This window comes from Nothobranchius furzeri, chromosome 18 (assembly GCF_043380555.1).
Source record: "Nothobranchius furzeri strain GRZ-AD chromosome 18, NfurGRZ-RIMD1, whole genome shotgun sequence".
In the NCBI taxonomy this organism is placed as follows: Eukaryota; Metazoa; Chordata; class Actinopteri; order Cyprinodontiformes; family Nothobranchiidae; genus Nothobranchius; species Nothobranchius furzeri.
The window spans coordinates 40,267,297-40,292,344 of NC_091758.1; the positions used below are offsets into that span (position 1 = coordinate 40,267,297).

Below are 25,048 nucleotides of genomic sequence, written 5' to 3' on the forward strand. Positions count from 1 at the left end.
TATCATACTATAGTATGCGTCCTAAAAAATGTAAAAATAATTGCATTCTATAGTATTTGTCCTAATAATGTATAAATAATATAATTCTAAGGTATGTGTCCTAAAAATTTATAAATAATATCATACTAAGGTATGTGTCCTAAAAATGTATAAATAATATCATACTACAGTATTTGTCCTAAAAATGTATAAATAATATCATACTAAGGTATGTGTCCTAAACATTTATAAATAATATCATACTATAGTATGTGTCCTAAAAATGTATAAATAATATCATACTTTAGTATGTGTCCAAAAAATGTAAAATTAATATCATACTATATTATGTGTCCTAAAAATGTATAAATAATATCATACTATAGTATGTGTCCTAAACATTTATAAATAATATCATACTATAGTATGTGTCCTAAAAATGTATAAATAATATCATACTTTAGTATGTGTCCAAAAAATGTAAAATTAATATCATACTAAGGTATGTGTCCTAAAAATGTATAAATAATATCATACTATAGCATGTGTCCTAAAAATGTATAAATAATATCATACTTTAGTATGTGTCCAAAAAATGTAAAAATAATATCATACTATAGTATGTGTCCTAAAAATGTATGAATAATATAATACTAAGGTATGTGTCCTAAGAATGTATAAATAATATCATACTAAGGTATGTGTCCTAAAAATGTATAAATAATATCATACTTTAGTATGTGTCCAAAAAATGTAAAAATGATATCATACTATAGTATGTAACCTAAAAATTTACAAATTATATCCTACTATAGTATGTGTCCTAAAAATGTATAAATAATATCATACTACAGTATGTGTCCTAAAAATGAATAAATAATATACTAAGGTATGTGTCCTAAAAATTTATAAATAATATCATACTATAGTATGTGTCCTAAAAATGTATAAATAATATCATACTTTAGTATGTGTCCAAAAAATGTAAAAATAATATCATACTATAGTATGTGTCCTAAAAATGTATAAAAAATATCATACAATAGTATGTTCCTAAAAAATTTAAAAATAATTGCATACTATACTATGTGTCCTAAAAAAATATAAATAATATCACACTATAGTATGTGTCCTAAAAAATGGAAAAATAATTGCATACTATAGTATGAGTCCTAAAAATGTATAAATAATATCAAACTTCAGTATGTGTCCTAAAAATGTATAAATAATATCATACTAAGGTATGTGTCCTAAAAATGTACAAATAATATCATACTATAGTATGTGTCCTAAAAATGTATAAATGATGTCATACTTTAGCATGTGTCCAAAAAATGTAAAAATAATATCATACTATAGTATGTGTCCTAAAAAAGTAAAAATAATATTGTACTATAGTATGTGTCCTAAAAAATGTAAAAATAATTGCATACTATAGTATTTGTCCTAAAAATGTATAAATAATATCATACTAAGGTATGTGTCCTAAAAATGTATAAATAATATCATACTATATTATGTGTCTTAAAAATGTATAAATAATATCATACTTTGGTATGTGTCCAAAAAATGTAAAAATAATATCATACTATAGTATGTGTCCTAAAAATGTATAAATTTTTTTAATACTAAAGTACGTGTCCTAAAATTGTAAAAATAATTGCATACTAAAGTATGTGTCCTAAAATGTATAAATAATATCATACTTCAGTATGTGTCCTAAAAATGTATAAATAATATCATACTAAGGTATGTGTCCTAAAAATGTATAAATAATAGCATACTATAGTATGTGTCCTAAAAATGTATAAATAATGTCATACTATAGTATGTGTCCTAAAATGTATAAATAATATCATACTATAGTATGTGTCCTAAAAAATGTAAAAATAATTGCATACTATAGTATTTGTCCTAAAATGTATAAATAATATAATACTAAGGTATGTCTCCTAAAAATGTATAAATAATATCATACTAAGGTATGTGTCCTAAAAATGTATAAATAATATCATACTATATTATGTGTCCTAAAAATGTAAAAATAATATCATACTTTAGTATGTGTCCAAAAAATGTAAAAATAATATCATACTATAGTATGTGTCCTAAAAATGTATAAATTATTTAATACTATAGTATGGGTCCTAAAAATGTAAAAATAATTGCATACTATAGTATGTGTCCTAAAAATGTATAAATAATATCATACTACAGTATGTGTCCTAAAAATGTATAAATAATATCATACTAAGGTATGTGTCCTAAAAATGTATAAAAAATATTATACTAAGGTATGTGTCCTAAAAATGTATAAATAATGTCATACTACAGTATGTGTCCTCAAAATTTATAAATAATATCATACTATAGTATGTGTCCTAAAAAATGTAAAAATAATTGCATACTATAGTATGTGTCCAAAAAATGTATAAATAATGTCATACTACAGTATGTGTCCTAAAAATGTATAAATAATATCATACTATAGTATGTGTCCTAAAAATGTATAAATAATATCATACTTTAGTATGTGTCCAAAAAATGTAAAAATAATATCATACTATAGTATGTGTCCTAAAAATGTATAAATAATATCATACTATAGTATGTGTCCTAAAAAATGTAAAAATAATTGCATACTATAGTATGTGTCCTACAAATGTATAAATAATATCATACTACAGTATGTGTCCTAAAATGTATAAATAATATCATACTAAGGTATGTGTCCTAAAAATGTATAAATAATATCATACTATAGTATGTGTCCTAAAAATGTATAAATAATATCATACTAAGGTATGTGTCCTAAAAATGTATAAATAATATCATACTATAGTATGTGTCCTAAAAATGTATAAATAATATCATACTATAGTATGTGTCCTAAAAATGTATAAATAATGTCATACTATAATATCATACCATAGTATGTGTCCTAAAAATGTATAAATAATGTCATACTTTAGCATGTGTCCAAAAAATGTAAAAATAATATCATACTATAGTATGTGTCCTAAAAATGTATAAATATCGTACTATAGTATGTGTCCTAAAAAATGTAAAAATAATTGCATACTATAGTATTTGTCCTAAAAATGTATAAATAATATAATACTAAGGTATGTTTCCTAAAAATGTTTAAATAATATCATACTAAGGTATGTGTCCTAAAAATGTATAAATAATATCATACTATATTATGTGTCCTAAAAATGTATAAATAATATCATACTTTAGTATGTGTCCAAAAAATGTAAAAAATAATATCATACTATAGTATGTGTCCTAAAAATGTATAAATTATTTAATACTATAGTATGTGTCCTAAAAATGTAAAAATAATTGCATACTATAGTATGTGTCCTAAAAATGTAAAAATAATATCATACTACAGAATGTGTCCTAAAAATGTATAAATAATATCATACTACAGTATGTGTCCTAAAAATGTATAAATAATATCATACTATAGTATGTGTCCTAAAAATGTATAAATAATATCATAATATAGTATGTGTCCTAAAAAATGTAAAAATAATTGCATACTATAGTATGAGTCCTAAAAATGTATAAATAATATCATACTTCAGTATGTGTCCTAAAAATGTATAAATTATTTATTACTATAGTATGTGTCCTAAAAATGTAACAATAATTGCCTACTATAGTATGTGTCCTAAAAATGTATAAATAATATCATACTTTAGTATGTGTCCAAAAAATGTATAAATAATATCATACTATAGTATGTGTCCTAAAAATGTATAAATAATATCATACTATAGTATGTGTCCTAAAAAATGTAAAAATAATTGCATACTATAGTATATGTCCTAAAAATGTATAAATAATATCATACTAAGGTATGTGTCCTTAAAATGTATAAATAATATCATACCATAGTATGTGTCCTAAAAATGTATAAATAATGTCATACTTTAGCATGTGTCCAAAAAATGTAAAAATAATATCATACTATAGTATGTGTCCTAAAAATGTATAAATATCGTACTACAGTATGTGTCCTAAAAATGTATAAATAATATCATACTATAGTATGTGTCCTAAAAATGTATAAATAATATCATACTTTAGTATGTGTCCAAAAAATGTAAAAATAATATCATACTATAGTATGTGTCCTAAAAATGTATAAATAATATCATACTATAGTATGTGTCCTAAAAAATGTAAAAATAATTGCATACTATAGTATGTGTCCTACAAATGTATAAATAATATCATACTACAGTATGTGTCCTAAAATGTATAAATAATATCATACTAAGGTATGTGTCCTAAAAATGTATAAATAATATCATACTATAGTATGTGTCCTAAAAATGTATAAATAATATCATACTAAGGTATGTGTCCTAAAAATGTATAAATAATATCATACTATAGTATGTGTCCTAAAAATGTATAAATAATATCATACTTTAGTATGTGTCCTAAAAATGTATAAATAATATCATATTATAGTATGTGTCTTAAAAAATGTAAAAATAATTGCATACTATAGTATTTGTCCTAAACATGTATAAATAATATAATACTAAGGTATGTGTCCTAAAAATGTATAAATAATATCATACTAAGGTATGTGTCCTAAAAATGTATAAATAATATCATACTATAGTATGTGTCCTAAAAATGTATAAATAATGTCATACTTTAGCATGTGTCCAAAAAATGTAAAAATAATATCATACTATAGTATGTGTCCTAAAAAAGTAAAAATAATATTGTACTATAGTATGTGTCCTAAAAAATGTAAAAATAATTGCATACTATAGTATTTGTCCTAAAAATGTATAAATAATATAATACTAAGGTATGTGTCATAAAAATGTATAAATAATATCATACTATATTATGTGTCTTAAAAATGTATAAATAATATCATACTTTGGTATGTGTCCAAAAAATGTAAAAATAATATCATACTATAGTATGTGTCCTAAAAATGTATAAATTTTTTTAATACTAAAGTACGTGTCCTAAAATTGTAAAAATAATTGCATACTAAAGTATGTGTCCTAAAAATGTATAAATAATATCATACTTCAGTATGTGTCCTAAAAATGTATAAATAATATCATACTAAGGTATGTGTCCTAAAAATGTATAAATAATAGCATACTATAGTATGTGTCCTAAAAATGTATAAATAATGTCATACTATAGTATGTGTCCTAAAATGTATAAATAATATCATACTATAGTATGTGTCCTAAAAAATGTAAAAATAATTGCATACTATAGTATTTGTCCTAAAATGTATAAATAATATAATACTAAGGTATGTCTCCTAAAAATGTATAAATAATATCATACTAAGGTATGTGTCCTAAAAATGTATAAATAATATCATACTATATTATGTGTCCTAAAAATGTAAAAATAATATCATACTTTAGTATGTGTCCAAAAAATGTAAAAATAATATCATACTATAGTATGTGTCCTAAAAATGTATAAATTATTTAATACTATAGTATGGGTCCTAAAAATGTAAAAATAATTGCATACTATAGTATGTGTCCTAAAAATGTATAAATAATATCATACTACAGTATGTGTCCTAAAAATGTATAAATAATATCATACTAAGGTATGTGTCCTAAAAATGTATAAAAAATATTATACTAAGGTATGTGTCCTAAAAATGTATAAATAATGTCATACTACAGTATGTGTCCTCAAAATTTATAAATAATATCATACTATAGTATGTGTCCTAAAAAATGTAAAAATAATTGCATACTATAGTATGTGTCCAAAAAATGTATAAATAATGTCATACTACAGTATGTGTCCTAAAAATGTATAAATAATATCATACTATAGTATGTGTCCTAAAAATGTATAAATAATATCATACTTTAGTATGTGTCCAAAAAATGTAAAAATAATATCATACTATAGTATGTGTCCTAAAAATGTATAAATAATATCATACTATAGTATGTGTCCTAAAAAATGTAAAAATAATTGCATACTATAGTATGTGTCCTACAAATGTATAAATAATATCATACTACAGTATGTGTCCTAAAATGTATAAATAATATCATACTAAGGTATGTGTCCTAAAAATGTATAAATAATATCATACTATAGTATGTGTCCTAAAAATGTATAAATAATATCATACTAAGGTATGTGTCCTAAAAATGTATAAATAATATCATACTATAGTATGTGTCCTAAAAATGTATAAATAATATCATACTTTAGTATGTGTCCTAAAAATGTATAAATAATATCATATTATAGTATGTGTCTTAAAAAATGTAAAAATAATTGCATACTATAGTATTTGTCCTAAACATGTATAAATAATATAATAATAAGGTATGTGTCCTAAAAATGTATAAATAATATCATACTAAGGTATGTGTCCTAAAAATGTATAAATAATATCATACTATAGTATGTGTCCTAAAAATGTATAAATAATGTCATACTATAATATCATACCATAGTATGTGTCCTAAAAATGTATAAATAATGTCATACTTTAGCATGTGTCCAAAAAATGTAAAAATAATATCATACTATAGTATGTGTCCTAAAAATGTATAAATATCGTACTATAGTATGTGTCCTAAAAAATGTAAAAATAATTGCATACTATAGTATTTGTCCTAAAAATGTATAAATAATATAATACTAAGGTATGTTTCCTAAAAATGTTTAAATAATATCATACTAAGGTATGTGTCCTAAAAATGTATAAATAATATCATACTATATTATGTGTCCTAAAAATGTATAAATAATATCATACTTTAGTATGTGTCCAAAAAATGTAAAAAATAATATCATACTATAGTATGTGTCCTAAAAATGTATAAATTATTTAATACTATAGTATGTGTCCTAAAAATGTAAAAATAATTGCATACTATAGTATGTGTCCTAAAAATGTAAAAATAATATCATACTACAGAATGTGTCCTAAAAATGTATAAATAATATCATACTACAGTATGTGTCCTAAAAATGTATAAATAATATCATACTATAGTATGTGTCCTAAAAATGTATAAATAATATCATAATATAGTATGTGTCCTAAAAAATGTAAAAATAATTGCATACTATAGTATGAGTCCTAAAAATGTATAAATAATATCATACTTCAGTATGTGTCCTAAAAATGTATAAATTATTTATTACTATAGTATGTGTCCTAAAAATGTAACAATAATTGCCTACTATAGTATGTGTCCTAAAAATGTATAAATAATATCATACTTTAGTATGTGTCCAAAAAATGTATAAATAATATCATACTATAGTATGTGTCCTAAAAATGTATAAATAATATCATACTATAGTATGTGTCCTAAAAAATGTAAAAATAATTGCATACTATAGTATATGTCCTAAAAATGTATAAATAATATCATACTAAGGTATGTGTCCTTAAAATGTATAAATAATATCATACCATAGTATGTGTCCTAAAAATGTATAAATAATGTCATACTTTAGCATGTGTCCAAAAAATGTAAAAATAATATCATACTATAGTATGTGTCCTAAAAATGTATAAATATCGTACTACAGTGTGTGTCCTAAAAATGTATAAATAATATCATACTATAGTATGTGTCCTAAAAATGTATAAATAATATCATACTTTAGTATGTGTCCAAAAAATGTAAAAATAATATCATACTATAGTATGTGTCCTAAAAATGTATAAATAATATCATACTATAGTATGTGTCCTAAAAAATGTAAAAATAATTGCATACTATAGTATGTGTCCTACAAATGTATAAATAATATCATACTACAGTATGTGTCCTAAAATGTATAAATAATATCATACTAAGGTATGTGTCCTAAAAATGTATAAATAATATCATACTATAGTATGTGTCCTAAAAATGTATAAATAATATCATACTAAGGTATGTGTCCTAAAAATGTATAAATAATATCATACTATAGTATGTGTCCTAAAAATGTATAAATAATATCATACTTTAGTATGTGTCCTAAAAATGTATAAATAATATCATATTATAGTATGTGTCTTAAAAAATGTAAAAATAATTGCATACTATAGTATTTGTCCTAAACATGTATAAATAATATAATAATAAGGTATGTGTCCTAAAAATGTATAAATAATATCATACTAAGGTATGTGTCCTAAAAATGTATAAATAATATCATACTATAGTATGTGTCCTAAAAATGTATAAATAATGTCATACTATAATATCATACCATAGTATGTGTCCTAAAAATGTATAAATAATGTCATACTTTAGCATGTGTCCAAAAAATGTAAAAATAATATCATACTATAGTATGTGTCCTAAAAATGTATAAATATCGTACTATAGTATGTGTCCTAAAAAATGTAAAAATAATTGCATACTATAGTATTTGTCCTAAAAATGTATAAATAATATAATACTAAGGTATGTTTCCTAAAAATGTTTAAATAATATCATACTAAGGTATGTGTCCTAAAAATGTATAAATAATATCATACTATATTATGTGTCCTAAAAATGTATAAATAATATCATACTTTAGTATGTGTCCAAAAAATGTAAAAAATAATATCATACTATAGTATGAGTCCTAAAAATGTATAAATAATATCATACTTCGTATGTGTCCTAAAAATGTATAAATTATTTATTACTATAGTATGTGTCCTAAAAATGTAACAATAATTGCCTACTATAGTATGTGTCCTAAAAATGTATAAATAATATCATACTTTAGTATGTGTCCAAAAAATGTATAAATAATATCATACTATAGTATGTGTCCTAAAAATGTATAAATAATATCATACTATAGTATGTGTCCTAAAAAATGTAAAAATAATTGCATACTATAGTATATGTCCTAAAAATGTATAAATAATATCATACTAAGGTATGTGTCCTTAAAATGTATAAATAATGTCATACTTTAGCATGTGTCCAAAAAATGTAAAAATAATATCATACTATAGTATGTGTCCTAAAAATGTATAAATATCGTACTACAGTGTGTGTCCTAAAAATGTATAAATAATATCATACTATAGTATGTGTCCTAAAAATGTATAAATAATATCATACTATAGTATGTGTCCAAAAAATGTAAAAATAATATCATACTATAGTATGTGTCCTAAAAATGTATAAATAATATCATACTATAGTATGTGTCCTAAAAAATGTAAAAATAATTGCATACTATAGTATGTGTCCTACAAATGTATAAATAATATCATACTACAGTATGTGTCCTAAAATGTATAAATAATATCATACTAAGGTATGTGTCCTAAAAATGTATAAATAATATCATACTATAGTATGTGTCCTAAAAATGTATAAATAATATCATACTATAGTATGTGTCCTAAAAATGTATAAATAATATCATACTAAGGTATGTGTCCTAAAAATGTATAAATAATATCATACTATAGTATGTGTCCTAAAAATGTATAAATAATATCATACTTTAGTATGTGTCCTAAAAATGTATAAATAATATCATATTATAGTATGTGTCTTAAAAAATGTAAAAATAATTGCATACTATAGTATTTGTCCTAAACATGTATAAATAATATAATACTAAGGTATGTGTCCTAAAAATGTATAAATAATATCATACTAAGGTATGTGTCCTAAAAATGTATAAATAATATCATACTATAGTATGTGTCCTAAAAATGTATAAATAATGTCATACTATAATATCATACCATAGTATGTGTCCTAAAAATGTATAAATAATGTCATACTTTAGCATGTGTCCAAAAAATGTAAAAATAATATCATACTATAGTATGTGTCCTAAAAATGTATAAATATCGTACTATAGTATGTGTCCTAAAAAATGTAAAAATAATTGCATACTATAGTATTTGTCCTAAAAATGTTTAAATAATATCATACTAAGGTATGTGTCCTAAAAATGTATAAATAATATCATACTATATTATGTGTCCTAAAAATGTATAAATAATATCATACTTTAGTATGTGTCCAAAAAATGTAAAAAATAATATCATACTATAGTATGTGTCCTAAAAATGTATAAATTATTTAATACTATAGTATGTGTCCTAAAAATGTAAAAATAATATCATACTACAGAATGTGTCCTAAAAATGTATAAATAATATCATACTACAGTATGTGTCCTAAAAATGTATAAATAATATCATACTATAGTATGTGTCCTAAAAATGTATAAATAATATCATAATATAGTATGTGTCCTAAAAAATGTAAAAATAATTGCATACTATAGTATGAGTCCTAAAAATGTATAAATAATATCATACTTCAGTATGTGTCCTAAAAATGTATAAATTATTTATTACTATAGTATGTGTCCTAAAAATGTAACAATAATTGCCTACTATAGTATGTGTCCTAAAAATGTATAAATAATATCATACTTTAGTATGTGTCCAAAAAATGTATAAATAATATCATACTATAGTATGTGTCCTAAAAATGTATAAATAATATCATACTATAGTATGTGTCCTAAAAAATGTAAAAATAATTGCATACTATAGTATGTGTCCTAAAAATGTATAAATAATATCATACTAAGGTATGTGTCCTTAAAATGTATAAATAATATCATACCATAGTATGTGTCCTAAAAATGTATAAATAATGTCATACTTTAGCATGTGTCCAAAAAATGTAAAAATAATATCATACTATAGTATGTGTCCTAAAAATGTATAAATATCGTACTATAGTATGTGTCCTAAAAATGTAAAAATAATTGCATACTATAGTATTTGTCCTAAAAATGTATAAATAATATAATACTAAGGTATGTTTCCTAAAAATGTATAAATAATATCATACTAAGGTATGTGTCCTAAAAATGTATAAATAATATCATACTATATTATGTGTCCTAAAAATGTATAAATAATATCATACTTTAGTATGTGTCCAAAAAATGTAAAAATAATATCATACTATAGTATGTGTCCTAAAAATGTATAAATTATTTAATACTATAGTATGTGTCCTAAAAATGTAAAAATAATTGCATACTATAGTATGTGTCCTAAAAATGTATAAATAATATCATACTACAGAATGTGTCCTAAAAATGTATAAATAATATCATACTAAGGTATGTGTCCTAAAAATGTATAAATAATATCATACTAAGGTATGTGTCCTAAAAATGTATAAATAATATCATACTTTAGTATGTGTCCTAAAAATGTATAAATAATATCATACTTTAGTATGTGTCCAAAAAATGTAAAAATAATATCATACTATAGTATGTGTCCTAAAAATGTATAAATAATATCATACTATAGTATGTGTCCTAAAAAATTTTAAAATAATTGCATACTATACTATGTGACCTAAAAATGTATAAATAATATCATACTAAGGTATGTGTCCTAAAAATGTATAAATAATATCATACTATAGTATGTGTCCTAAAAATGTATAAATAATATCATACTTTAGTATGTGTCCAAAAAATGTAAAAATAATATAATACTAAGGTATGTGTCCAAAAAAATGTAAAAATAATATCATACTATAGTATGTGTCCGAAAAATGTATAAATAATATCATACTACATTATGTGTCCTAAAAATGTATAAATAATATCATACTAAGGTATGTGTCCTAAAAATGTATAAATAATATCATACTAAGGTATGTGTCCTAAAAATGTATAAATAATATCATACTTTAGTATGTGTCCAAAAAATGTAAAAATAAGATCATACTATAGTATGTGTCCTATAAATGTATAAATAATATCATACTACAGTATGTGTCCTAAAAATGTATAAATAATATCATACTATAGTATGTGTCCTAAAAATGTATAAATAATAGCATACTATAGTATGTGTCCTAAAAAATGTAAAAATAATTGCATACTATAGTATGAGTCCTAAAAATGTATAAATAATATCATACTTCAGTATGTGTCCTAAAAATGTATAAATAATATCATACTAAGGTATGTGTCCTAAAAATGTATAAATAATATCATACTATATTATGTGTCCTAAAAATGTATAAATAATATCACACTTTAGTATGTGTCCAAAAAATGTAAAAATAATATCATACTATAGTATGTGTCCTAAAAATATATAAATCATTTAATACTATAGTATGTGTCCTAAAAATGTAAAAATAATTGCATACTATAGTATGTGTCCTAAAAATGTAAAAATAATATCATACTACAGTATGTGTCCTAAAAATGTATAAATAATATCATACTAAGGTATGTGTCCTAAAAATGTATAAATAATATCATACTAAGGTATTTTTCCTAAAAATGTATAAATAATATCATACTATAGTATGTGTCCTAAAAATGTATAAATAATATCATACTTCAGTATGTGTCCAAAAAATGTAAAAATAATATCATACTATAGTATGTGTCCTAAAAATGTATAAATAATATCATACTATAGTATGTGTCCTAAAAAATGTAAAAATAATTGCATACTATACTATGTGTCCTAAAAATGTATAAATAATATCATACTAAGGTATGTGTCCTAAAAATGTATAAATAATATCATACTATAGTATGTGTCCTAAAAATGTATAAATAATATCATACTTTAGTATGTGTCCAAAAAATGTAAAAATAATATCATACTAAGGTATGTGTCCTAAAAATGTATAAATAATATCATACTATAGTATGTGTCCTAAAAATGTTTAAATACTATCATACTTTAGTATGTGTCCAAAAAATGTAAAAATAATATCATACTATAGTATGTGTCCTAAAAATGTATAAATAATATCATACTACAGTATGTGTCCTAAAAATTTATAAATAATATCATACTATAGTATGTGTCCTAAAAATGTATAAATAATATCATACTTTAGTATGTGTCAAAAAAATGTAAAAATAATATCATACTATAGTATGTGTCCTAAAAATGTATAAATAATATCATACTACATTATGTGTCCTAAAAATGTATAAATAATATCATACTAAGGTATGTGTCCTAAAAATGTATAAATAATATCATACTAAGGTATGTGTCCTAAAAATGTATAAATAATATCATACTTTAGTATGTGTCCAAAAAATGTAAAAATAAGATCATACTATAGTATGTGTCCTATAAATGTATAAATAATATCATACTAAGGTATGTGTCCTAAAAATGTATAAATAATATCATACTAAGGTATGTGTCCTAAAAAGGTATAAATAATATCATACTATAGTATGTGTCCTAAAAATGTATAAATAATATCATACTAAGGTATGTGTCCTAAAAATGTATAAATAATATCCTACTGTTGTATGTGTCCTAAAAATGCATAAATAATATCATACTTTAGTATGTGTCCAAAAAATGTAAAAATAATATCAAACTATACTATGTGTCCTAAAAATGTATAAATAATATCATACTATAGTATGCGTCCTAAAAAATGTAAAAATAATTGCATTCTATAGTATTTGTCCTAATAATGTATAAATAATATAATTCTAAGGTATGTGTCCTAAAAATGTATAAATAATATCATACTAAGGTATGTGTCCTAAAAATGTATAAATAATATCATATTATAGTATGTGTCCTAAAAATGTATAAATAATATCATACTAAGGTATGTGTCCTAAAAATGTATAAATAATATCATACTACAGTATTTGTCCTAAAAATGTATAAATAATATCATACTAAGGTATGTGTCCTAAACATTTATAAATAATATCATACTATAGTATGTGTCCTAAAAATGTATAAATAATATCATACTTTAGTATGTGTCCAAAAAATGTAAAATTAATATCATACTATATTATGTGTCCTAAAAATGTATAAATAATATCATACTATAGTATGTGTCCTAAACATTTATAAATAATATCATACTATAGTATGTGTCCTAAAAATGTATAAATAATATCATACTTTAGTATGTGTCCAAAAAATGTAAAATTAATATCATACTAAGGTATGTGTCCTAAAAATGTATAAATAATATCATACTATAGCATGTGTCCTAAAAATGTATAAATAATATCATACTTTAGTATGTGTCCAAAAAATGTAAAAATAATATCATACTATAGTATGTGTCCTAAAAATGTATGAATAATATAATACTAAGGTATGTGTCCTAAGAATGTATAAATAATATCATACTAAGGTATGTGTCCTAAAAATGTATAAATAATATCATACTTTAGTATGTGTCCAAAAAATGTAAAAATGATATCATACTATAGTATGTAACCTAAAAATTTACAAATTATATCCTACTATAATATGTGTCCTAAAAATGTAGAAATAATATCATACTACAGTATGTGTCCTAAAAATGAATAAATAATATACTAAGGTATGTGTCCTAAAAATTTATAAATAATATCATACTATAGTATGTGTCCTAAAAATGTATAAATAATATCATACTTTAGTATGTGTCCAAAAAATGTAAAAATAATATCATACTATAGTATGTGTCCTAAAAATGTATAAAAAATATCATACAATAGTATGTTCCTAAAAAATTTAAAAATAATTGCATACTATACTATGTGTCCTAAAAATGTATAAATAATATCATTCTAAGGTATGTGTCCAAAAAATGTGTAAATAATATCATACTATAGTATGTGTCCTGAAAATGTATAAATAATATCATACTTTAGTATGTGTCCAAAAAATGTAAAAATAATATCATACTATAGTATGTGTCCTAAAAATATATAAATAATATCATACTATAGTATGTGTCCTAAAAAATGTAAAAATAATTGCATACTATAGTATGTGTCCTAAAAATGTATAAATAATATCATACTAAGGTATGTGTCCTAAAAATGTATAAATAATATCATACTACAGTATGTGTCCTAAAAATGTATAAATAATATCATACTTTAGTATGTGTCCTAAAAATATATAAATATATCATACTATAGTATGTGTCCTAAAAAATGTAAAAATAATTGCATAAAATTGTATGTGTCCTAAAAATGTATAAATAATATCATACTAAGGTATTTGTCCTAAAAATTTATAAATAATATCATACTACAGTATGTGTCCTAAAAATGTATAAATAATATCATACTAAGGTATGTGTCCTAAACATTTATAAATAATATCATACTTTAGTATGTGTCCAAAAAATGTAAAATTAATATCATACTATAGTATGTGTCCTAAAAATGTATAAATAATATCATACTATAGTATGTGTCCTAAAAAATGTAAAAATAATTGCATACTATACTATGTGTCCTAAAAATGTATAAATAATATCATATTAAAGTATGTGTCCTAAAAATGTATAAATAATATCATACTAAGGTATGTGTCCTAAAAATGTATAAATAATATCATACTTTAGTATGTGTCCAAAAAATGTAAAAATAATATCATACTATAGTATGTGTCCTAAAAATTTATAAATTATATCCTATTATAGTATATGTCCTAAAAATGTATAAATAATATCATACTACAGTATGTGTCCTAAAAATGAATAAATAATATACTAAGGTATGTGTCCTAAAAATGTATAAATAATATCATACTAAGGTATGTGTCCTAAAAATATATAAATAATATCATACTTTAGTATGTGTCCAAAAAATGTAAAAATAATATCATACTATAGTATGTGTCCTAAAAATGTATAAATAATATCATACTAAGGTATGTGTCCTAAAAATGTATAAATAATATCATACTATAGTATGTATCCTAAAAATGTATAAATATTATCATACTATAGTATGTGTCCTAAAAATGTAAAAATAATATCATACTATAGTATGTGTCCTAAAAATGTAAAAATAATATACTAAGGTATATGTCCTAAAAATGTATAAAAAACTATCATACTAAGGTATGTCTTTGAAATGTATAAAAAATATCATACAATAGTTATGTGTCCTATAAATGTATAAATAATATCATACTAAGGTTTGTGTCTTAAAATGTATAAATAATATAATACTATATTTCAGTGTTGTAAAAATTTATGAATAAGATCATACCACAGTATGTGTCTTAAAAAATGTATAAAACATATCATACTATTGTATGTGTCATAAATCTATAGTATGTCCTAAATACGATATGTCCTAAAAATGTAAAAATAATATCATACCTTGGTATGTGTCCTAAAAATGTATAAATAATATCATACTATAGTAAGTGTCCTAAAAATGTATAAATAATATCATACTTTAGTATGTGCCCAAAAAATGTAAAAATATCAAACTATACTATGTGTCCTAAAATGTATAAATAATATCATACTATAGTATGTGTCCTAAAAAATGTAAAAATAATTGCATACTATACTATGTGTCCTAAAAATGTATAAATAATATCATACTAAGGTATGTGTCCTAAAAATGTATAAATATTATCATACTAAGGTATGTGTCATAAAAATGTATAAATAATATCATACTATAGTATGTGTCCTCAAAATGTATAAATAATATACTTTAGTATGTGTCAAAAAAATGTAAAAAAAAATATACTATAGTATGTGTCCTAAAAATGTATAAATAATATAATACTATAGTATGTGTCCTAAAAAATGTAAAAATATTTGCATACTATAGTATGTGTCCTTAAAATGTAAAAATAATTGCATACTATAGTATGTGTCCTAAAAATGTATAAATAATATCATACTTTAGTATCCGTCCAAAAAATGTAAAAATAATATCATACTATAGTATGTGTCCTAAAAATGTATAAATAATATCATACTATAGTATGTGTCCTTAAAATGTAAAAATAATTGCATACTATAGTATGTGTCCTAAAAATGTATAAATAATATCATACTTTAGTATCTGTCCAAAAAATGTAAAAATAATATCATACTATAGTATGTGTCCTAAAAATGTATAAATAAAATCATACTATAGTATGTGTCTTAAAAATGTTAAAATAATTGCATACTATAGTATGTGTCCTAAAAATGTATAAATAATATCATACTACTGTATGTGTCCTAAAAATGTATAAATAATATCATACTAAGGTATGTGTCCTAAAAATGTATAAATAATATCATACTATAGTATGTGTCCTAAAAATGTATAAATTATATCCTACTATAGTATGTGTCCTAAAAATGTATAAATAATATCATACTACAGTATGTGTCCTAAAAATGAATAAATAATATACTAAGGTATGTGTCCTAAAAATGTATAAATAATATCATACTATAGTATGTGTCCTGAAAATGTATAAATAATATCATACTTTAGTATGTGTCCAAAAAATGTAAAAATAATATCATACTATAGTATGTGTCCTAAACATATATAAATAATATCATACTATAGTATGTGTCCTAAAAATGTATAAATAATATCATACTAAGGTATGTGTCCTAAAAATGTATAAATAATATCATACTACAGTATGTGTCCTAAAAATGTATAAATAATATCATACTAAGGTATGTGTTCTAAACATTTATAAATAATATCATACTATAGTATGTGTCCTAAAAATGTATAAATAATATCATACTTTAGTATGTGTCCTAAAAATATATAAATATATCATACTATAGTATGTGTCCTAAAAAATGTAAAAATAATTGCATAAAATTGTATGTGTCCAAAAAATGTATAAATAATATCATACTAAGGTATTTGTCCTAAAAATTTATAAATAATATCATACTACAGTATGTGTCCTAAAAATGTATAAATAATATCATACTAAGGTATGTGTCCTAAACATTTATAAATAATATCATACTTTAGTATGTGTCCAAAAAATGTAAAATTAATATCATACTATAGTATGTGTCCTAAAAATGTATAAATAATATCATACTATAGTATGTGTCCTAAAAAATGTAAAAATAATTGCATACTATACTATGTGTCCTAAAAATGTATAAATAATATCATATTAAAGTATGTGTCCTAAAAATGTATAAATAATATCATACTAAGGTATGTGTCCTAAAAATGTATAAATAATATCATACTTTAGTATGTGTCCAAAAAATGTAAAAATAATATCATACTATAGTATGTGTCCTAAAAATTTATAAATTATATCCTATTATAGTATATGTCCTAAAAATGTATAAATAATATCATACTACAGTATGTGTCCTAAAAATGAATAAATAATATACTAAGGTATGTGTCCTAAAAATTTATAAATAATATCATACTATAGTATGTGTCCTAAAAATGTATAAATAATATCATACTTTAGTATGTGTCCAAAAAATGTAAAAATAATATCATACTATAGTATGTGTCCTAAAAATGTATAAATATTATCATACTATAGTATGTGTCCTAAAAATGTAAAAATAATATCATACTATAGTATGTGTCCTAAAATTGTAAATATAATATACTAAGGTATATGTCCTAAAAATGTATAAAAAACTATCATACTAAGGTATGTCTTTAAAATGTATAAAAAATATCATACAATAGTTATGTGTCCTATAAATGTATAAATAATATCATACTAAGGTTTGTGTCTTAAAATGTATAAATAATATCATACTATATTTCAGTGTTGTAAAAATTTATGAATAAGATCATACCACAGTATGTGTCTTAAAAAATGTATAAAACATATCATACTATTGTATGTGTCATAAATCTATAAATGATACCTGTTACACCCCTCTATGGGCTCAGCTAGGAAGGTGAGGGGAATAAACATAAGATGGACCAGTCTAACAAAAAGTGACCCTCGTTGGGGAGAAAAAGGCTTGTCCAAGCAAGACCAAAACTCAAAGTTTCCTTTCAAGGATTTTATTACAAAAAGAAAATACCAAAAGAAGGGCCAAAAACCCTTACCAAACTAAGTTTAAACGAATAACTGAAAATGTCCAGAGGACCAACCACTCTTAAAATTAATCTCCTTTACTTAAAAAGGGAATGAAACAGCAAAAGGGGAAAATCCCACCCTTAAATTAACCAAGGTTTGTCTAACAGACAAAACCAAATGCTGAATTAACTTAGGTTACCCAAACAACAAAAATAGCTCAGGAAACTGAGACTTCAAAAGGGGAATAATCCCCACCTGGTAATTTAAACCACAAGAAGGTCTAGCAGACACACCAAAACCAAAATTACCGCTTAAATGCAACTATCCCAAAACACAAAAGGTTCTAAAGCTGCTTCTTTACAAAAAGCCAACAACAACCTGTTAACTGCCAACGGGGAGAGAACAAACGTTGCCTCTGCAACTCCAAACATTTCTCTCCCCTGATGAGCTCCAGCTGGCCGCTTTTGAAGGGCCGGCTGATGAGATAAAAAGTCCCAGCTGCTTGTGCCTGCCGCTCCGGCGCTCTCCATGGTGCTGGAGTAAGGACACCATCCCAGAGCGTAGCTGTCCGTGGTGCTGCGCTGCTGCACAGGGAACGGCGCGGAGCACACCTCTGGGCTTCAAAACGGCTGCGGCCGTAACATCCCCACCCTTAAAAGAAAAAAGGAGGGGGGTGAGATAAAGAATCTAAAACCATACCCAAGACACCACCATCTTTTTTCTTAAAACGCAAGATACATTTAAAACTCAACAGTATCCTCCATTTACACACAACCAGGGCATCCCACTAACTACCTATGGGGGAGCTTCTCTAACTCAACCCTTGCTCTTCATGCGGGTTAAGGCGGGAAGATTAAGCACATGTGTGGGTGTACACATACAAACCAGCGACGACGAGGGGTGGCCCATTGGCAAGCCCGTCCCCCATCACCCTGGGGTGCTCCCGAGATGTCTGCAGGACCCAGACAACACTAGCCTCTTGCCGCAACCCTAGAGAAAACAACAAACGGCAACACCCTAAAGAGGGTGAAGCCCGTGTGCCTACAAGGGGCCCTGGAAGGAGGAGTTAAAACAAATTGTATGCATCTGTGATATGTAGTGGTTATTGGACGCTACAGGTTACCAAAACTTCTGGACAACCCATCAGCAATGATGTTGTTAGTCCCCTTCTTGTGTCGAACCTCGATGGCATATTCCTGTAGGATGAGCGCCCACCGCATGAGCCGCTGGTTCTGGTTATACATCCTACTGAGGAAAGTCAAAGGGTTATGGTCTGTATACACTAGTGTAGGAGAACAACTGGAACCCACGTAAACGTGGAAATGCTGCAATGAAAGGAGTAGAGCCAACGTTTCCTTTTCAATGGTGGAATAGTGCAGTTGGTGTCGGTTGAACTTCTTAGAAAAATAACAGACCGGATGAGCAATACCAGCTGAATCTTCCTGGATCAGCACACTTCCAGCGGCTATAGCGCTGGCATCAACTTCCAGCTTGAACGGCCTGGTCAGATCGGGTGCAGCCAGGACAGGAGCAGAGCACAGCAGCAGCTTGGCAGCCTCAAAAGAGGCTTGGCACTCCGAAGTCCATTCAAACTTCCTTTTGGGACTTAGCTGATCTGTGAGAGGAAGAACAACGGCAGAAAAGTTTCGACAAAACCCCCTATAGTATCCAACCATGCCCAGGAACCGTCTCAGTTCTCGGCGAGTAGAGGGAGGAGGAAACGACATCATAGCCTTCACCTTTTCATGCAGGACCTTTACTTTCCCCTGCCCAACTTCTTTACCTAAGTAAGTGACGGTAGCCTTAACAAAGTCACATTTGGCCAAGTTCAGGGTCAGGTTGGCCTGCACCAGACGATCAAATAACTGAGTGAGAGTGTTGAGGTGTTCTTCCCAGGTGTCTGTATAAACAACAATATCGTCGAGGTAAGCACTACAATGTGAGAGGCCAGAAGTAACAGTGTTAATTAACCTTTGGAAGGTGGCAGGTGCATTTTTCATGCCAAAGGGTAACACAGTGTACTGTAAAAAGGCATCTGGGGTAACAAAAGCTGACATAAGAGAAGCTTCTTCTGTTAAAGGTACCTGCCAATATCCCTTTAACAGGTCCAACTTAGTCACAAACTTGGAAGGTCCCACACTGTCAACGCAATCATCTATACGGGGTAGAGGATATGAGTCTGAGATGGTAACCGCATTTAACTTCCTGTAATCGGTTATAAACCGAGCGGTTCCATCTGGTTTCCTCTCCACCAGACAGGGTGAACTCCAGGGGCTCCTGCTGGGAATAGCAAAGCCATTTTTCAATAAGTACTCCGTTTCTTCTTTCATAATCAGTCTTTTCTCGGGACTAGCACGGTACGGATGCTGTCTAATGGGCTTGGCTTCACTCACCTCAACATGATGTGCTAACACAGTGGTCTGAGTGGGCACATCAACAAACAGACTCTTCCTAGAGTGAATTAACTTCACCAAGTCTCCAGCCATTTCAGGTGACAAATGTGTTATCTGTCCTTCCAGTTCCTTAAGTGCCTCGGAGTTATTTAACCGAGGACTACAACTAGAGGGGAAGTCTTCTCCGACTTCACCAGCTTCCTGTGGTACCATAGGTTTGTTAGCAGCATCTGGTACTAAAACACAAGTTGTTACAGGTTTAGACAGAGGGGAACCATCCTCATAGCGCTTCAACATGTTAACATGACAAACCCTGCTTTTCTGTCTCCTGGCAGGTGTGTGTAGCACATAATTTGTGTCCCCGAGCTTACTCGGGATCTCAAATGGTCCCTCAAATTTGGTGCTGAGAGCCGAATTGGACAAAGGAGTTAGAACCAGTACCTTGTCTCCAACTGCAAAGTTACGTCTGGTTGCCGTCTTATCCTACTGAACCTTCATCTTCAGTTTAGCTTTGTCCAAGTGAGTTTTAGCAATAGAGTTTGCTTCCTTTAATCTTTTCTGGAAGAGTTGGACATACTCCCTCACTTTTCTGTCAGGCGGATCAGAAAAAAGAAATCTCTCTTTTAGAGCTTTCAGGGGACCACGAGGAGTGTGTCCAAACACAAGCTGGGCAGGACTAAAACCAAGAGAATCCTGCACAGCCTCACGAGCAGCAAACAACACAAAAGGCAATCCTTCTTCCCACGTTTTGCTTTTACTTAAGCAATACTTTGTCAGCATTGCCTTTAAAGTTTGGTGCCATCTTTCCAAAGCGCCTTGACTCTGAGGATGATACGCGGATGACATGACATGTGTGATTCCTAAGGTTTTTGTTACCTGTTTGAACAGTTTAGATTTGAAGTTTGTCCCTTGGTCGGTCTGTATTACCTTTGGTAACCCAAAGATGGAGAAGAAATGGGTTAGAGCTCTGATTATAGACCTGGTGGTGATGGAGTTCAGCGGTATGGCCTCCGGAAACCTTGTAGCTGAACACATAAGGGTTAACAAAAATCGCTTTCCTGTTCTAGAAGGAGGTAAAGGTCCCACACAGTCTAAGATGACATGGTCAAAAGGCGTACTCACTACAGGAATGGGCTGTAACGGGGCAGGAGGAATGGGCTGGTTCGGCTTTCCTGTCATCTGACAGACATGACAACGCCGACAGAAGAGAGACACCTCTTTCTTCATCCCTGGCCAAAAGAAATGTTGCAACAACAGTTTATAAGTTTTGTTGACACCCAAATGGCCAGACCAGTCACTCTCGTGTGCCAAGGAGACCACATGTTCTCTGTAAGAGGATGGAACAATTATTTGTTTCACCAACCCCCATTCCATGCCCTCAGCCGCGGGCTGAGGCCAACAACGCACCAGCACATCATTATCTAATAAATAATGTGTTGTAGTTTTGTCTGTTTTATCTGAAGTGGTCACCTGTTCAAAATAAGGTTTCAGAGTAATATCACTCTTCTGTGCAGCAGAAAGGGTTTCTGCCGTAAGTGGAAAAGGTTCTCCTTGCTGAGGATCAGCATCAGCCTTTTCTCTCTGCTCTTCTGCGTCTGATGACGGAACAAATCCAAGTTCATCATGGGCTGTCTGTTCGGAGTCATCACTGAGGAGTCTCATCAGCACCGAGTCACTTAACTGGATGTCCGCATTATTCTGCGTTTGCGAACGGGTGACAGCACAAGCTGGGTAAAAATGTGAATCAGCAGCACAATTTACATGTTCGGCTTGAGGTTGAGGAACTACTTCTAGAAGAGGTAGCACTTTACCTCCAGCAACATCATTCCCCAACAACACATCAACCCCGTTTACCGGTAAATGGTCACAAATGGCAACATCAAAGCAGCCGCTAACGAGCTGGCATTCCAGGTGAACGCGGTGCACCTGGGCAGGCAGGGATTTCATTTCAATTCCCTGTAACAAAACAGCGTACCCGCGTGAACTACTGGCTGAAAATGGGAGTGTGCTGCTCAGTATTAACGTTTGAGACGCACCTGTGTCTCTCAAAATGCGAACGTTTTGCTTGTCTGCATCACCAGGAGTCAACGAGATCTCCCCCGAAAGAATAAAGGGTGCAAAACAAGCATCAGGCTCCCCGGCGGCGCACAAGGGGTTAACCACAGGCGACTTTTTAAGGAATGCAACTTCCTTAGGAGCTGCAGTGGGCTTCCCGTTCTTTTTCTGCAACATAAAACAATCCTTAAGAACGTGTCCCGTTCTGTGACAATAGTAACAGGTACGGGTTTCAGGATTTCCGTTTTGAGAGCTTCTTTTTATGGATTTCTTCATCAAAACGGGCTGAACGTCTTTTCTCTCATCTCTCCTCACAATCTCTCTGTGAGTGAGTGTGAATTCGTCCGCTAAAAGGGACGCAGCTGATAAAGTGCTGACTTTTTGTTCGTTTAAGTAGGTTACCAGTCTCTCAGGCAGCTTACGTTTAAAATCCTCCAAAAGGATAAGCTCTCGGAGGTCACTCAAAGTTTTAATTTTTGTGGACGCACACCATTTATCAAACAGCATGCTTATTTCACGTGCAAATTCCACATGTGTTTGTCCAGCACTTTTCTTAGCTTGTCTGAATTTTTGACGATAAGCTTCAGGGATTAACTCATACGCTTGTAGTATAACAGTTTTCACTCGGTCATAGTCCAGACTATCTGTGACAGGGAGCGCAGACAGAACTTCTAAAGCTCTGCCGCTCAGCTTGCACTGGAGCAGCAGAGACCACACCCCGCGCGGCCACTGCAACGTCTCCGCAATTCTTTCAAAAGCTACAAAATAGCTGTCAACCTCGGTCTCTCTAAATGTAGGCATTAAGGAAATGCACTTACTAATGTTAAAGGCCGGGGTTGTGGCGGGTTGCGGAGCTTTGGTGGGCGTGATATGAAGTCCAGGGTTGGAAAGCTGGGCTTCCAGTTCCAATTTCCTTATTCTCACAGCTGTGTCAGCTTCAATCTCCATCCTCCGAACCTCCAGTTCCATCTGGAGTCTTTTAGCCTGGGCTCTCTCCTCTCTTTCCATGTCCAGACGTGCCAGCCGCACCTGCAGTCGTGCGTCTCGAGATCCTTCCGTCGGCGAACCTGGGGAGGTCGGAACAGACTTTCGTACGGTTAGAGGAGCTTTTCCTGTCTCCATCGTCTCACCCTCATGATCCTCCGCAGCAGCAGGGACTTCAGGATCGTCACATTCATCAGGATCTGCAGGAGATCCTTCTGGTTCCGTCTTTGCACCAGACTCATTCTCAGTCTTTAAAATCCCCATGTCCTCCAAATGCTCCACAATGAGCAATTTCAAGTCTTTTTTCAGCACAGGGTTTGGGATGTCAAGAGCAAGGTTGACAGCTATCTGCAGAAGGTCAGCCTTGCGGCAACGCTCCAGCACCTCACGGGATGGAGCCTCCATAAATGTCTCCACACAAAACTGAGCCATGTTTAAGCACAAAACAAAATGACACAACACAAAACAGCGTGGGTTTTGTGTCTTCACAAAACCAACAAAGAACAATTGTTAAAACTAGTCCAAACGTTTGGCACGGGCTTAACTGATCTAAAACAGGCTATAACCGTGTAATAAAACAGCTATAAATCAGTGAAGTCCCGGACGAGCCCCCATTTATGTTACACCCCTCTATGGGCTCAGCTAGGAAGGTGAGGGGAATAAACATAAGATGGACCAGTCTAACAAAAAGTGACCCTCGTTGGGGAGAAAAAGGCTTGTCCAAGCAAGACCAAAACTCAAAGTTTCCTTTCAAGGATTTTATTACAAAAAGAAAATACCAAAAGAA

The 25,048-nt window shown here is 27.9% G+C and overlaps 1 protein-coding gene across 1 annotated transcript; it reads right to left on the bottom strand.

Moving 5' to 3' along the window:
- Positions 1-21,997: 21,997 nt before the first annotated feature.
- LOC139063932 (uncharacterized) lies at positions 21,998-24,779 on the bottom strand. Its single transcript, XM_070547080.1, has 2 exons — positions 22,345-24,779; positions 21,998-22,247 (listed from the first exon to the last, which is right to left on the bottom strand). Exons 1-2 carry the CDS (start codon positions 24,691-24,693, stop codon positions 22,218-22,220), a joined length of 2,379 nt encoding a protein of 792 aa, XP_070403181.1. The 5' UTR covers positions 24,694-24,779; the 3' UTR covers positions 21,998-22,217.
- Between the last annotated feature and the right edge of the window lie 269 nt (positions 24,780-25,048).